The 17,252-nt window shown below is 31.5% G+C and overlaps 2 protein-coding genes across 3 annotated transcripts; one reads left to right on the forward strand and one right to left on the reverse strand.

Annotated features, from left to right (window-relative positions):
- Positions 1–1,864: 1,864 nt before the first annotated feature.
- LOC149910437 (PITH domain-containing protein GA19395) lies at positions 1,865–5,580 on the reverse strand. Of its 2 annotated transcripts, none has more exons than XM_090113855.1 (5): positions 5,425–5,580; positions 5,108–5,308; positions 4,788–4,909; positions 4,363–4,467; positions 1,865–2,149 (listed from the first exon to the last, which is right to left on the reverse strand). In XM_090113855.1, the coding sequence occupies exons 2-5, from the start codon at positions 5,288–5,290 to the stop codon at positions 1,939–1,941; spliced, it is 621 nt and encodes a 206-aa protein (XP_089969981.1). In that variant the 5' UTR covers positions 5,291–5,308; positions 5,425–5,580; the 3' UTR covers positions 1,865–1,938. The 2 variants fall into 2 exon arrangements, with proteins under 2 accessions (XP_089969981.1, XP_089969973.1); XM_090113847.1 differs by having other exon boundaries at positions 5,108–5,325; positions 5,425–5,579.
- A 9,838-nt stretch (positions 5,581–15,418) lies between these two features.
- Positions 15,419–17,245, forward strand: SelT (selenoprotein T). The gene is made up of 3 exons (XM_090113877.1): positions 15,419–15,703; positions 15,903–16,032; positions 16,339–17,245. The coding sequence occupies exons 1-3, from the start codon at positions 15,543–15,545 to the stop codon at positions 16,657–16,659; spliced, it is 612 nt and encodes a 203-aa protein (XP_089970003.1). The 5' UTR covers positions 15,419–15,542; the 3' UTR covers positions 16,660–17,245.
- Positions 17,246–17,252: the final 7 nt, after the last annotated feature.

The raw sequence follows: 17,252 nt of genomic DNA on the forward strand, positions 1-17,252 counted from the left end.
TACATTATTTTTACGGGCTAATCGCTATTCGCTCGTAAGGGCGCTTGTGCACTACAAGGAATTTTACTGTCCGGCATTCCGATTTTTTACGGTCCGGTGTGGCATGAAAAAACCGATGAATTGCTTGTGCACCTGTCCGTCTTTACTCGGATCAGTGCGGTACAGTTCAAGGAAGTATGGCGGTATAATGCTATCATAAATGATTGTTTTCGCATTTTAGGTACAAGAAACGAGTAAAAATATAGAAGGTGAAATATTATATTACTTCGTTATAATAAAAAGTAAAGTTCCGTAAGAGATTTAAAATGCGTGTTTCACTTATTTATTTTAATCGGTGACGAGGAGCTAAATCTATTCCCACTTGAACTTTAACTTACCAACACTTACTTAGATAATAATTATAGGTCAATGCTTGGTCAATGTATATAAAATAACAATACCGACTTCTCAAATCTCATTGCCAGCTAAAAGAAAGTAAAACAAGAGCTTGCTTTCAATTGGCATATGCAATAAAAAGAGTAAAATCCAAGCAAGTGGGAACTCGAAAACAATTATACCTACAGCGACTCGTAAACTCAAAAAACCATCCGGAATAGGGAAAAGTAAAATGTCGGACAGTAAAATTACGTATAGTGCACAAGCTAGTATTTAGATTAATTGCGTGCCATACCGGACCGTAAAAAATCGGAATGCCGGACCGTAAAATTCCTTGTAGTGGACAAACGCCCTAACGGGCTACATAACCGACTTACTATCTATTAATCATGTTGCAAGTAAAGTGTGTGATCAAGAAATGCTGACCAACAATACGGATATGCCTATTTTCATTGATCTCTATCAAATTTACAGACAAAGTAATGGTACAGGCTAACAATTAATAATGTAATGATATAAGGCAGTTCAATAAAGAAACGAATCTTCAATGGCGGCGCTTATCATTCCCTCTCGCTTACACACGGCCGTACGGCATGCAAAAAAAAATGGAAAAATAAAATCAATAAAATGTATTTGATTTTCCCTATAATAGTTTTTATCATAAATTTACAATGACAATTATGCATTTGCGAAAGTAAATAATGTTTTATTGGAATTTGACAAAATATGTTCTTTGGGAAAAGTTGTTCAGTTTTATGGGCTCATTACAAATATTATGGGGATTTTGTTACATTATGTATACGTAAATATGATATGTAATTCATATAAATACACAAATACCTTCAAAAAAGGTTTGTAAACAAACAATTTGAAATAATTAATAAAATAATTATCCATTTACGTTATTTTCTTTTTTGCTGACCCTACCATACGTCAGTGTCAGCTTTGGCTGCCATTCAAGATTCGTTTCTTTAATGAACTGTGTAATACCTAACTAGTTAATAAAATTTACCAACTTTTATGAAATAATACGAAAAACTATCCGTAGCAGTAACTAATAATTTTATTATCTATAGCACAACATCAGGTTTATGTGGGTATATTTTAGCAATACAATAGGGGTGAGAAAAAAAGTATCAAGTACCTACATATAAAAAAGAGCGTGTATTTAAGTATCTTTGAAGATACCTACTAAAATCGTCGGCTTACTCCATGACGCGACCTTGAAATTTTATTCTCAACCTACATAATATCATTGCGAACAAGTTTATAGGGATGGATTTACCTATGTTGGTCACGCAATAATTACTGGACGAATTTTGATGATACTTGGCAAATGGCAATGCTGTACCTGTTGCTTATAACTTATAAGTATTACCAGAATAGTAAACCAAAATGCTAATGTTATACTACTTTTTGTCCTCATGAAACCGTGCGGCAAAGTATTTTAAAATAATTTAAATAAAAAGTTTAAATAAAAATACCCAAATTGCAAAATTTATTTTATTAAATATTTTAAACTTAAACAATGCAAATAAAAATTTTATGATGTCACAAAAAGCACTATTCTATGTGCCTGCTCACTGAGTCCAAATATTTCAATTTATGATCATCTAGGTTTGGTCTTGCTTCATAAGTACAAATAGTAACTCCATGTTTATGACCCGGTGTCCATTCCCCTTTTAGTCCTATGTAAAATATTTTTGTATTATCTGCCCCGAAATTACTAGGAAAATGCATTGTCAAGTGTGACACTGATGAAAATATCACAATCCTGAAATACAAAATAACGTTTTTTTTACAAATTAAAATTTTTATCAGAAATATTTTGCATGGCTTTGGAAATTTTATTAAAAATATATACATTGAACACTGTTTATTTAAAACCTATTGCTATTTGATTTAACTAATTTAGATTAATTTAGAAGGATGTTAAAATATTTATTCTATGTATTAAAATTCAAATTATAGGATTTGTGACATCATTGGTATTAATTCAAAACAATTAATAATTTATTGAAAGGAATCAAAATATAACATTTGTATTTTAATTTAATGTAAGAGTGAGGCCATAGAAATCTAAATAACAAGACACTAGAAGTCGTAAGCGCGCGTGACATTGTCGCCGCTCAGGTGGTTACCATTCCACAAGTCTGTTCGTCGCTTGGTGGTCGCTTGTTCAGTTGTTTCTGACACGTGCGTGAGTAAACATGGTGTGTTGCAGCATTTCCCAGTGCGGAAATTCTTCCATAAATTGTAATTATACTAATAAAGGAATAACATTTCACCGGCAAGTATTTTTGTTTATAAATATTGCCGTTTTTCCTTAAAATTAAACAATATTTACAAACAATACGAATGACACAGTCAACCGTTCCTCTCATCACGTTTAGCTATACATTGCCTTTTACTATTGTCAACATCTGACAGGTCGGTTGTTATAACTGCCAGATGTTATCAAATGACAATTACAAGAAGCAATGTACTGCATTGTTAACGATAAAGAGTAAATAGTCGCAAGCTAGTGATGTGATGTGTTAAAATTTTTCGATATCGTAATACGATGTTTTTTTGCGTAATATGACGACTGATGGAATAATTGGATTATATTTTAATTTGAATTCTATTTTATTTTTATAACTGATATATAACTTTTTAAACTAAGTACATCGATACAATCATTTTCGGACAATTTTACTGTCGATACAGAATCACATTAATTAAATATACAATAATGCCATAATGTAAAGGACATTCTTCGCTTAGGTTGACAAAACTATTTTATGTTAAATATATTCTTTGTAGATTTCCACAACGCCGTCCTGACATTAAGGACGAATGGATATCCGCGACTGGGAAAAGAAATTGGTTCCCTACAGGCTATAGTAGGATATGTTCAAAACATTTCAAAGAAGATAATTTCAATGTCACAACAAAAAGACGTACATTAAGTAATTGTTATAACTCTTATAATTTTTGGTGATCTGGCGCGGTTCTGCATCAGGTGTTCGAGATTTTCAAATTTAAACTCTCAGTTTCTAAACCCCCTCCATTTTTTTAAATATATAATGTACAGACACTGTTTTATTATTTGTATATATAGATAAATAAATATTTAAGTACATAACATGTTTTTATTTCTTATACCTATATGTACAGTCTGCCGTGGGCCCACGAGATGAGCCTACCACTGTATTAAAATCAACAACTATATATTTCTTATTTGTTAACTATCACTTCACTATCGATAACAAGGCTGGTGAAGTCTTACATCACTAAAGCGTTGAATGAACGTTAATGAAATTTCAACCTTATTTCTATGCGTTGAGGTTAAAAGTTATATCTATCAAAAATTAACGCCCTCTGTTGTCGAGTAGCCGAACTTTTTCGTATTTGAAGTTTCTAAGCAAAAGGAAACAAAACATCTTACGTACCTAGGGATGTTATACTAAAATAAACCGTAAAGTCGTGAGTTAGGGTACATATTAAAATGCGAAATTTATTATTTATGTTAGTTTTCATTAAAATGAAGCTGTCCAATAAAAGGCATAGTTTACTTGTGTGAACTGTCTAGATATCGTTTTAAATGTGTGGATTTTGGCGACAGTGGTTTTCATACTAATTATGACATTATAGCACTTCTATGTGTCTTGTTATTTAGATTTCTATGAGTGAGGCATTACTTGCAAAAAAAATTGTAAAATAAACGGGATTTCCAAGTAAATAAATAATAATATCTATCTAAAGTTGTTTCACAAGAAATTTATACACAATTAATCCATCAGGCCCCGGAATCACAGACACAATAGAAAATCTATTTCGCGGCCGGATCTGGTTGTTCGTGGCTCAATGGGTTAATATTGAAATTCCTAAATATTCTTATTTGAATGGACTGTAAGTTGCAGTTCCATTGACCATAGTAAATGCAGGGCATTCTGTAGAATATTTAATCTTTCGCAAATTTGCAATTTAATAAATACTACTTACTTTGGAGCATACTCAAGAATTCCTTCACTATCTTTTTGTAATTCAAATACCTGGTCTGGTTCCATTGAAACATCATCAAAAGTCATATTTGGCTTATTTTTATACCTGCAATATATGTATAAATAAACATTCAAACATAAAAATAGTGAAATATGTAAATTATTTTGAGAGAAAATAAAGTATACATACATTCTAATAGTATCTGAATAACAAAACTCATTTATTTAGCATTATTGTTAACTAATTCCACCATTAAATAGAATTAAAAAAGAAAGCTATTCCTGCTGCCAGGAATAGCTTTCTTTTTTAATTCTTTACATCCTTGAAAAGCATATAGGTATATTGGATAAACCAGTTTACTGTCTATATACATAATCAGACAAACATAACATTTTAAAATATAAGTTTTTTTTTTTCAAACTTACAATCTCAATTTTGAAGGATGGGCATTTGAATCTTCTGAAGAAATGATAATACCCTTTAATTTAATATTTCCTGTGAAAGGAATGTTAAACAATAATTCTTCATCAGCATCACTTTCTACAAACTAAAAACAAAAAAGATAATTATTTGGTCTATAAAATTATAATATTTTTAATGCACAACAAATAACAATAAATTTATGGTATATCAAAGTATGTAATTACAATACAACAAGAATTTTGTATACTTGGTAGGTGTACAAATTTCAAATGCAGAACCTGCAAAATTGCATTTTAAAAGTTTTATCACATAAGATGCTTACCTCAGTCCTGTCCAGTCGGTTTTCCCATGGTTTAAATACCGTTTTACCCGACCCATCAACTGTTTCATTCAAACATTGCAAGTTATCCTTATCAATTTTAGCATAAAGATTGTATTGAAATCCCAACTCTGCAGGATTCCCATGATCATGATCATGTTCGCCATGGCAGTGACTATGCGGCATTTCGAAATCCAGTTAAACCTATGTGATAACACTACCTTTTGGTAAGAATAATAAATATTAGAGTAGGATTGTTTTTTTTTTCCCTAGATAAATTTGTAGTTGTTAAATATGCTATGTCACAAATCAATATTTACCTATAATTATACGTTCATATATATAATATACAAGTATAATAGCAAGCATGGACCCAATAATGATAGCAAGTTGGTCTTTTGTATTGCTGATTGCATCGAAAATCGAAATACAGAATTAATGATTTTTATATTTTGAATTTGATTTTGACACTTGACAGAAATATCCTTTGGCAGTTGACATTGAATGCATTGATGATTGTTGCCAGTATCAAAATCTTCGAGCGAAGCGACTTAGAGTCTTTAGAGACGAACGGCAAGTTGTGAACGGCAGAGGCTACTTCAGCTGTTGCCACATGTCGACGGCAGACGTTGAAGCTTCGGCGGCAGCCACAGAACAGTAAAAACATAGCGGCAGCAGTCAATACGTTGACGGCTGCCGTCGACAGCCAAAAACGAATGCCGTCAAACGCTGGCAGTTTGTCCCAGCAACAGACAAGTTAGAACTTAGGGCGTATTCAGAAAGAAAGCTTGAAACTTATAAGCGCTTATCGGCGCTTGTCATGTTCATATATTTTCCTGTCAGTGCTGTCAACCCGCGCAGGAAAATATATGAACATGACAAGCGCCGATAAGCGCTTATAAGTTTCAAGCTTTCTCTCTGAATACTCCCTTAGACAAGAACGATTTCATAATTCATTTTGGGAGACCTCTCACTCAGACTGTTTTTGGTTAGCTTCCGCTTTTAAGGAAAAGGAAACTAACTAAGTATATAGCAATCACAGAACAGTAAAAACAAAGTAAGTCGCGACTGTAAGCCGCCCGCGTCCAATAGTTTGTTTGCACTAAGGCATAGATAATACTGTATATATCACTAAGGGCGTATTCAGAAAGAAAGCTTGAAACTTATAAGCGCTTATCGGCGCTTGTCATGTTCATATATTTTCCTGTGCGGGCTACCAGCACTGACAGGAAAATATATGAACATGACAAGCGCCGATAAGCGCTTATAAGTTTCAAGCTTTCTTTCTGAATACGCCCTAAGGTTTGCACCCTATCGTCTATCGTCTTTGCCTGTCTGTGACACAGTGACACTCTCTGAGCAGTGACATGACAGAGACAAAAGTTTTAGATGCAGTTGTCTTACGAAATGTCAATTGTCAGCTTCAGTCGTCAATTTTGTCCACAGAGTACATTGAATATACGGGTATAGAGTAAACAGTGCTAAAAATGAATGGGCGCCATCTATCGAGCGATGTCCGGACTATTACATATAAATGTATAACTATACCGCCTATAACTATTATTATAGGTATTATAGGTAGTTTTATTATATAACGCTATTTTTATCTTTTTCATAAGGATTTCTGAATAAAACAAAATATTATAAGTATTATTATTTTTTATTTCTATTTCTTCTATTACAATACAAAAAAGCTTGTTTTTGAATAGGATCATTATTATTCAGTTCCCGACTGGTACCGTCCAAGATTTTATTTGTACATTTACACCACCTATACGTAAAAAATCGGCTTGAAAAGTCGAACATAAATTCTATCACATCTTTTTTATGATTTGTACACTGAGCAAAGCTTGTATTAATTAATACATACATCAGTGTTTTAATGTAAGCATTTAAGTCGTTAATTTCACTTTTTTTTGATAGAATGTAAAATGTAACATCCTGCATTTCAGAAAAACATCTCTTTAATTTATCGTTGGGATAAGTTAAATATTGTTTATTTTTCTTGTATTCTCTCCTTCTTATATATTTATTAGAATCGGACTTATCAAAAAAATCTTTTACACACGACTCACAATTTTTGAAAATTTTTTTTGCTTTGCTTAATAAGTATCCGGATACGTACTCTAGCTGAGCCTTTATTCTGGGATCCCTTTGCTTAATTTCGTAATCAATTATTATGTTTTCATTCATTAGATCTTCATAATCAATTTCGCATCTTTCGTTATTAATTTCATTTGGTGCAAAAAATATGTCATCAAATGATTGGAACACATTACAAAAATCATCTTCGCAATTCGAACCCGGAGAATAATTGCTACTCAAACTACTAACTAATAAGGAGGCAAAAGCTACTTCAAAGTTAGCACACGTAGGCGAGTTGCTTCGAATTCCATGACTACGTATGTTGCCAAAAAAATTTTCAAGGGGATCTTGATTGAAATGTCTGCACCAAATTGATTTGACATTATATTCACTGAAAAGTTTTTCTCGCAGTAGTTCCATATTTTCTAAGGTATGTATCCAATTATTAATGGATGGAACGGTACCAGTTTTTCCATTTACGCTTATAAATTTCATTGTTTTTAAAATTCTTTTGGCTTCAGTCCACAGTTCTTTGTGGGCTGAATTTGGTGTCACACTGGTCAGCAGGTTTTTGCCACTTCGATTTTTTGCATTTTTATTGCTTCCATTCATGGAGTCAAATAAGTTATCAATAAAAATAATAAAATCTGCAGTATTTTTCGATTCTTCAGACAGTATCCCAATTTCTGTAACAAAAAATAAGGTTTTGTTTAAAATGACATTTTTGACTAATGATGAAGTACATCAAAAATTCTGTAATCCAATCAGATAGCCAGCTTGCTTATCTATTGGTAATTTTTTTTCTATTTAATTTACTCTAATTGCTCTGTAATTGTGAAAGTGAAAAGACTAACTTTCGTATTTATCCTTAGGCCGGTTGCAGAGCTTCACCGACCATCAGTGCGTACGTCAGTCGCGCTTGTCATAATATGTATGGAAATTCATAAAACCGTTCATAGCTAGACCGACCATAGGGCGTATTCAGAAAGAAAGCTTGAAACTTATAAGCGCTTATCGGCGCTTATAAGCGCTGATCGGCACCGACAAGTTTGTTGAAACTTGTTGGAACTTGTCGGCGCCTATCAGCGCTTATAAGCGCATGTTCATATATTTTCCTGCGCGGGTTACCAGCGCTTATAAGCGCCGATAAGCGCTTATAAGCGCTTATAAGTTTCAAGCTTTCTTTCTGAATACGCCCATACGCACGCATATTCCATACATATGACAAGCGCGACTGACGTACGCACTGATGGTCGGTGAAGCTCTGCAACCGGCCTTAATGATAATATAATAACTTAATGATAAAACCATGGGGGAAATTAAATTACTTTTTCGTATGAATATATGTATGTACCTAGTGGTTCATATTTATAGGGGTGTTTATATGTCTCATTAAATGAGTTAAGCATCAAGGGCATAGTGATTTTTCGGATCAAAAGCCAATTTTGTATGGGAGCACCAATTTTTTTTTCATATCAGAAAAGTAGATCAGTTTCATGGGCTCATCAACTCTTCTTAAGTACTGCTTGAGAATTTTGTTACACCCTGTATACACATGCTACTCTTTTTAGCGAGAAAACGTCTTATTGCTATGAGAAAATATTTAAACCTCACGGCGGAAAGCTAGCATAAACAAAAAAATAATTAGTTTATAAACTTACCAGCTAAATAGCCCATTGTTTTCCCAACAGTTTGACTGAAGAGTTGAGCAGCGTACTTAACTTTCATTTTCGGTATTTTTTCTTTCAAGCAATGGCTTTCTGTCAAATTTTTTATAATTTTTAAACCTTTATATGTAGGATTATTGTGGTAGAGTTCCACAATATGTTCCCACTTGGCAACTTTACTTTCTCCATTTATTACATATTGTAAATTTTTAGTGAGCAAGTTGTTTCGTAAACCTTTCAACATGTGTGGGACATCATACAATGGGATAACTACTTGACCATCAACTGTAAATACTTTCTCTCTTAAAACTTGATTTCTCCTCAAATGCTCTTCTCTATTTGCTTCTATAAGGCTATTAATTGCAGCAGTGTTTGAGGTGCCTTGGTCACAAACAGTCGCAACAACGACAAATCCAATAAAATGAAGCTTTTTTATTATAAGTTCTATTTGCGCTGCTAAAACCTGTTTCGGTGTACTACTTGAGCAGAATGAATAATAAATTGGCTGCTTGTAGTTTCTGACTACTCCTCGTATCATGTACACTAGAACATGGTCAGCAATCTGTTTCTTCGGTTCCCCCACGTAGTTTACAAAGCCAGTAACTTTATCCTTTTTTCTGTTGTAATCAAAATGTGGGGTGAGAGCCATTTCATCAAAAATAAGGGTGCATAATTTTTCACTATCCTTCATTTTTTGCACTTTTTTTTTTAATTGATCAAATATTTTTTCATTAATGCCCGGTCTCAAAGCAGCTCTTGAAATCATTCTACTTAAAGTCATTGGGGAAGGCAGAATAAACATCTTGCTGAGCCATTTGTAGCATTTTGGTCCACGCTTATAAACAGAAAGCGCCATTATTTTCTCCTCTTTAGTAAATCGTCGCCCCATTTTAGGCTTCATAATTTCACGAAACTGCATAATAGTAAAAATAGCAGCCAATCTTTTGAATTTGCTGAGTGCATTTTGAAATGCTGTATTATTGTAAAGATTGTTAGCATTTTTAAGTCTCTGCTTGTATGAATTGTTTTTTTTCTGTAGTTTCTGTATCTCCTTGTACAAACGTGGCCCATCATTTGTTGTATGTTTCTTAGTGCTTCCTGGAAAAAAAAAGTTTTGAATTAATATGAGAAGAAAGGAGAGATTTAAGATTTTTGCCAAAGATAAAGTGTTCAGAGGCCACCACCACACACGTGGTGAAAAAAGCCTTTAGTAATTTTTTTTTTAAAGTTGAAGCATCATGGTGTAATGTTAATAAGCAGCTAATGAGCAAACACTTTCTATGTATGTAGTTGTATCATAAGAGGAATATGGTATTGATACAACATCTCAATACAAAGTTCTAATAAATTGTGATTTTTTGGCTAAAGGATGATAATTTGAGTAAACAGCTAAATAAAAGTAAAATTATGAAAAAAAATTCGCATACAAAAGTTTTTACATGAGTTCTTAAACTTTGAAAATTACATTTTATATTAATAGGGAATGGAAAATAACCTAACACTAAAATTATGATAAGTTTCCCTTAAAAAGTAGTGTTTATTTTACTTAAATAAAAAAAATCTTTTTACTAAAGTTACCATAAATATGAATCAATGAATGAATGAATGAAATATGAAATAGTGTTATATTATAACATAAGTCAATGTGACCTGATTTCACCACTTCTGCCGTAAATACATTTATCTAGGATAGATATTATGTATGTAAGTAAATAAATTCCAAGAAAACTTACTTTTCGGAGTTTGGATGTTCAATTTAGTTCTGGCTTCAATTTGAGATGATTGCTGTTTTCCTGTAGTTAAAGAAATGTTGGTTAGTTTATAAATTAAACTTTGTTTTATTGTCAGGAATAAATTGTTATACCATATCACGTTGTATGAGAAAATTTGTCCATACAAAGTTAAAAAATTGTGATTTTTAAAGTGAAACTTTTATTACATCGTCTCAAACTTTTTGGTCTGTGTAGCGCATGTCGCGTGTATCGCGGCTGCCGAGTAGGTATACCTACTCGGCACGCGACATGCGCTACACAAAGCAGTGTTCGGAACCGTTCGAACAGTTTCACTTTTACCGTGGTTTCATAAAACCACACAACATTTTTTTTTTCTAAGGTCGGAATAAATACCTTTCTAAGGTTTAAGAGTTCTTAAGGGTAAACAATTACATTCCATAATAATAGGGAAAGGAAAATAACCTATCTAACACTTGTAATATTGTGATAAGTTTCCCTCAAAACATACAGAAATGGTGGGATATAAACTAAACTTTATTTTATTCTCAAAAATAAATTGTTATTCCTTCAACTTATTGATATTAAATGTTACAATAATTAAATAATTATTAATTAACGATAGTTTATAAATATTAACTATGCATAGCAATTATCTATCATTTCAAATATAGTTAAAAAATGTTAACAATAATATGACATATTTCACAGATAACATCGCATGTTGTATGAGAACATTTTTTTTGAAAATTCATATTAAGAAGTAATTCTTCAGATTTGTTTAGTTTAAGTGTACCTAGATCAGTCCATTGAAAATTCATAAGAAGTAATTCTTCAGATTTGTTTAGTTTAAGTGTACCTAGATCAGTCCATTGAAAATTCATAAGAAGTAATTCTTCAGATTTGTTTAGTTTAAGTGTACCTAGATCAGTCCATTGAAAATTCATAAGAAGTAATTCTTCAGATTTGTTTAGTTTAAGTGTACCTAGATCAGTCCATTTTAAGTATTAGTTGTCTATTTTAAACCAACGTCAAAAAATGAGAAGGAGGTTCTCAATTCAGCTGGTACCTATATTTTTTTTGTTACTCGGATCACAAGACTTTCAGGATTGATTACTTTATTACTTTACTCAATATTTTAAATAAATTATGATTAGTAATAAAAATACAACAGCTGACATACCTGATGATGAAGGCAATGCTGCTGAAATTTCTTCAGTACAGCAATGAGAATCTTTGGCAGTTGTAACATCAGCCAATGGAACTGTTTTTGTAAAACCTGTAAAAGATTTTAGTACCTATATTACCTATGACGTAGTAAAAATAAATGATAAAATACATTGCAATTACAAGATAAGCCATTATGTATTAATGAAGCAAGAAATTAATTCATCAAAAGAAGTTCAAACTTTTACAATTTCTCAATATGTTTTGGAAATTGATGTAATTTACTACCTACTTATTGTTTTAGGTACAAAGTAGTACAAAAACTATTTTTGTATATTACTTAAAAATTGGGGGCCCCGAGAGTTTATAATGGTCAAAGTTTATGGCTACTTAAAGGCACCTTGTTTCATGTTTGTTTTCTCTGTTTTCCATGGCACAAGATATGCTTAGTATGATATAACAGGACTTGATGCGGATTGAGTACCTAATTATTTTTAAAAATAAATTATAAATAATAAAACAGCTGACTAACCTGATGTTGAAGGCAATGCTGATGAAATTCCTTCAGTATAGCTATAAGCAGCTGCAACATTTGTAACATCGGCCAATGGAAGGCTTTTTTTAAAACCTGCAAAAAAGTTATAAGTTAATAAGGTACATACATATATTATGAAGTAAGATATTATATATGATGAAATACAGTGCAGTAATATGATAAACTGTTATATTATGTACTAATGATGCAAAAAATAAATTCATCAACAGAAGTTCAAAATGTTATAACTGACTATTATTCAATATTTTTTTGGAAATTTATGTACCTACTTACCTACTTATGTTAACTCAATAATTATTTTTTCTCTTTTACTTCAAAATCAGGGGCTCTGACATTATTGGTCAAAGTTAGCCGATAAATAGTTTTATAGAGATTTATTCTGTGCAAAAGATTCGCTCATAATAAAATAAGTTACATGTCAAAATAAAATAAGATCGTCAAAAATATAAAATAACAAAAGAATTAATAAAGTATATAGGTAAACCACCCTATTATTGGCACTCTACCAATTTATTGGCATGCTCCAGTTTTTTTAAGAAAATTAAGATTTTTTTGTAGCCAGTATAAATTTTGTAGTTGAAATTAATAAGTAGCGTATCATTCTTTACTCAACTAGCTAACAATGTTTTTTATTTCTTAAAACATTGCGGCGTATCAACCATCTGTTTGACAAGCCGGGACTTGTGTGGCAAAAATATTCAAAATATTCGTTTTTTACTAAGGTAAGAGCTATCATGAACTTAAAAGAAATTGCAATTCCGTTATGTTTTTCTTATGCATATTAATTTTGTCTTATTATTGAATGTATGAACTGCCTTTTTTAAACATTATTTTAAAATTTAACAGCCAACTTTTAGTTATTTGTGGTATGCCAACAATTGGACTGTTTAAAATCTGTTTATCCATTTTATTGGCACACAAAAATGTTAATTGAAACTTAAAAATTACTTATGATGTCATTCAATCAGAACTGTGATTTAATCGTAAGCTAAAATTGTTCTATGTTTTATTTAAGTAGGTTTTTTGGTTGTCTAAAACCATATTTAAAAAATAAGCGTTCCAACTGAAATGGTATGTTCCTCTACAAATAAATGTGACACTTCTTTTAACAAAGTCTTTTATTTTGTTTATTTCAAAATTAATTTCTGTTAATTTATGAATGGTAAAAATTAACTTTAAGATGTCATAGTACACACTTTGAAAGCCCTACTTAAGATCTAGTAAATATTTTTCAGTCTTGAATAGTGACAATAATTGGAAACAATCACTGCCAATAAAAGGTTTGACTATGCCAGCAACTGGTATTTTTGGTTTTTCTTTTAAAGATTCACTATATTAAATAAAGAGATTTAATTTAAAATTGAAAAGTACTTTATAATATTCTCCATAGATTAGAATACCAGTATAAATGTTTTTTTCTTAATTAAAACATAATTGTACATGCAAATTTCACCGGTTTTGTGAAGTAGCTGCTTAAAGTGCCAATAATTGGGTGGTTTACCCTACTTAACAAAAATAATTATAAAACTTTTTCTAAATGTTTAGTCACCTGGCAAATACAATGAAGGGACAGCATTAGGACTAAGCATTTTGCTTCTGGTGTGATACTGAATTTCAAAATGTTGATGACAAATTTTGCGATATTTATAAATATATGCATTATCCAAAGCCAAAATTTCGCCTCCAATTCTATAAAGCCATATCCGGAAACGTTCCATGTCTTTATCTGGATTTGGAAACTTGTGAAGTATTTGTGTATCCGAACCTGAAAGTATAATTTGATGCATTATTATTAGAACTAGTAGCAATGTAAAGGCAATAATATATTATAATACCTAATAAATATTTAATTTATCATACTTAGTGTAATTTTTATGCAATAACCGAGAAAAGTTTAGTACTAACAAGTGCTGATTTTATAAATGATGAATTTTATAGTTGAATAAAAAACATCAAATTATTCTTATACCTATATTACTTTTCAAATGATTCAAGAACTAAACTCGAAAACACTAGATTCACATTCAATTTTGAAATAGATAAGTAGGTACCTGTAATCATTTAAATTAGTTTTGTGTGAGATTGAGCATGAGTATTATCAATTTGCCAAATTAATAGTAACATTTCAAAGGCTTAGGGTTAAGGCATATAAAATGTACATATGGAAAATAGAAATAAAAGTAGAAATATAAGTTATTAGTGAAAATGTTTCAATGTAGGTAATTTTTGTAATTTTTTGCCATTTTACCATGCCAAAATAGGGTTTGTTTACTCGCTGAGCGTTCTGATTGGCTAATAAAGGTTAGTCGACCAATCAAAACTCCCGCTACTTAACGAAATATGCACGATTGGTGAAAAAGGCTAAAATATGCACTAACGCCGTAATTAGAGAGATTTATGCATTTGCATATGCAAATATGCAAATGCATATAATCCGATGTCTAGTCATAATGTATTGCATAACAATGTGCTAGACATTAAGTACATCAAATAGCACTTTTTAAGGTAAATGCTTTGATTTTACGCTGATTATAAGTATAAGTTCTATTACTTTTGGCTAGGATGATAAAAGTAGAACATCTTGACAAACACAAACTAACCTAACTATCAGCCCGTGAGTAGCAAAGCCTAAACAGCAATGTATTTATTTGAGCTACTTATTTTGGCAAATCCAAATAAATAACACGATTATAGACTTACCACAGGTCGGCACACAGCACTTTTTCTCGGCAGCCATAGTGATCAGAAATGAAGTTGAGATCAAATCCAAAACGAAAGAATCAAAGTCCGGAGTCAAGCCTGGGGTCACGATTTTCAACAGATACATAAAAGTCCATAAACACGCCAATTCGTGGGGATAAATCCGAATAAACATAAAAAACACTATGAACGATTCCAATGCGCAAACGCCACGCAAACGCCGGTAAACGGAGTGAGGGAGTGAGGGGGCGAGGGGCAATAAACATAAAACAAACATGTGTCAACTGTCAACTGTCATCTGTCAAAAGAATTTGTAAGGCTGACATCTGTTGAGCTATGTCCGAACTAAAATGAACCAACATAAATGTACTGAGAGTGAAATGTTCTAGCTGAAAAGACCCTGATTTTGTCATTTACTAATTAGCGTAACGTTGTACATTATTGAGAGTTTTTCAGTTCTAGAATAAATATCCGACATTAAGAATTCTTTAGTATTAAAATTTATCGAAACTTTATCGAACAACGATAACACTATGTCTGCATCTAATAACGGCTGCTTTATCTTTTTTGTTACAAGTTTAATTTTGTGTGTGTTAATATCAACTGATAACTTCGTCCTAGCAAATGAGAATGACGCTGAAAGTATTTCTAAAATAGGCCAAGGAATGGGTCATATAATGAATATTTACTATTGGTTTGTTTACTTATTTGTGTTCCTATAACTTGCACCCAATGTATTATTTACAGTTTGCACTCTTATGTTATCATTGTTACAACTCCTCTAAAAAGTTAAATTGTATATAATAATTATTTATGGAGACATATTAAAATACTCATGTTTGAAGATAACTGAGGTTGTTAAATAAGACACTAAATTTTCATCTGTTTTACAGTTATTCATGCGGCTACAGAAAAGTATTTGAAGATTATGCAGGAATAATACAACAAAAATATCCCGAAATATCAGTTCTTGGAGCTAATTATGATCCTCCCGGCTTAAATATGTACTTATCACGATTGATTGTAAGTTTTTATTTGGTATGCTTTTAGTTTATATCAATACTAGAGGTCCGCCCCGGCTTCGCCCGTGGTACATATTTCGCAATAAAAGGTAGCCGACGTCCTTTCTCGAGTATCAAAATATCTCCATACCAAATTTCATGCAAATTGGTTCAGTAGTTAGGCGTGATTGAGTAACAGACAGACAGACAGACAGAGTTACTTTCGCATTTATAATATTAATATGGATTCATAGAATATCACTACAATGTATGAAACACACTTACTTACTCCTAACTACACTTACTTGATACACATTTTTTATTTCAGGGGTTTGCTAAGATGATTGTGATTATGTGTATTTTAAGTGGAGTCAACATATTTGCATGGTTAAACAAACCACAGCCATCGTGGTGGAGCTGGTGCCTTGAAAACAAGCTATATGCCTGTATGATGATGTTTTTCATGGCTAACATGATTGAAGGACAATTGGTATCATCTGGTGCATTTGAAATCTCCCTTAATAACATTCCACTGTGGTCAAAATTGGAGACAGGAAGAATTCCACAGCCACCAGAACTATTCCAAATCATTGACAATACATTGCAATTTTCCAAAATGGAAATGCCTGCTAATAATTTTGGTCAGTAACTCAGTAATATTACCAATATAAACTCTTCTTATAAGTAATTTTGTTTTAGTGAACATTACTGTCAGATATTTCACTCTATAATATAAACAAGTATAAAATATAATTGTTGCCAATGATACCTGGCTCCTTATTCACAAAAATCTTTCTGATTATAAATGAAAAAATATTTTTATATTAATTGGGTTAAAAAACTTAATGTTTCAACATTTTAAACACTAGTAGAATTTACTTAATATATAGAATATCCATGTGTATGTTTGGTACTGTAATTAATGTAAGTATTTTTAGAAATAAGAAGGTTATTTGTGAATAAGAGTTCAATAATTGATATTGCATGAGTGATCATAATTGTTTTACTCTGTTTGCAACAGGGCATTCTGTTTAATTCATTTGTAATATACATTTTTTGAGATTGTATTTTGAGTATCTTATCTATTCCTATGGATAACTGTTTACTTTATTCTTAAAGCATTTGTCCTTGTTATATATCTTAGAGAAATTATCTAGTCAGGTGATATATGATTCATGCAGCAATATCAGAGATAAACAGTGGTGGGAAATATTTAATAAATGATGTTTTGCTTATTTTATT

Source organism: Colias eurytheme, chromosome 2 (genome assembly GCF_061535395.1).
Source record: "Colias eurytheme isolate Ceu_HAF_F1 chromosome 2, ilColEury1 Martin Lab GWU primary, whole genome shotgun sequence".
Taxonomy (NCBI): Eukaryota; Metazoa; Arthropoda; class Insecta; order Lepidoptera; family Pieridae; genus Colias; species Colias eurytheme.

Coding starts and splice junctions, on each gene's coding strand:
- LOC149910437 (XM_090113855.1), bottom strand. CDS start 5,290: ATGCCGCATAGTCACTGCCATGGCGAACATGATCATGATCATGGGAAT. Junction 4,910..5,107: donor ACCGACTGGACAGGACTGAG/GTAAGCATCTTA, acceptor TTTTGTTTTTAG/TTTGTAGAAAGTGATGCTGA. Junction 2,150..4,362: donor ATTCTTGAGTATGCTCCAAA/GTAAGTAGTATT, acceptor TTTGTATTTCAG/GATTGTGATATTTTCATCAG.
- SelT (XM_090113877.1), top strand. CDS start 15,543: ATGTCTGCATCTAATAACGGCTGCTTTATCTTTTTTGTTACAAGTTTA. Junction 15,704..15,902: donor ATAATGAATATTTACTATTG/GTTTGTTTACTT, acceptor TCTGTTTTACAG/TTATTCATGCGGCTACAGAA. Junction 16,033..16,338: donor TGTACTTATCACGATTGATT/GTAAGTTTTTAT, acceptor TTTTTATTTCAG/GGGTTTGCTAAGATGATTGT.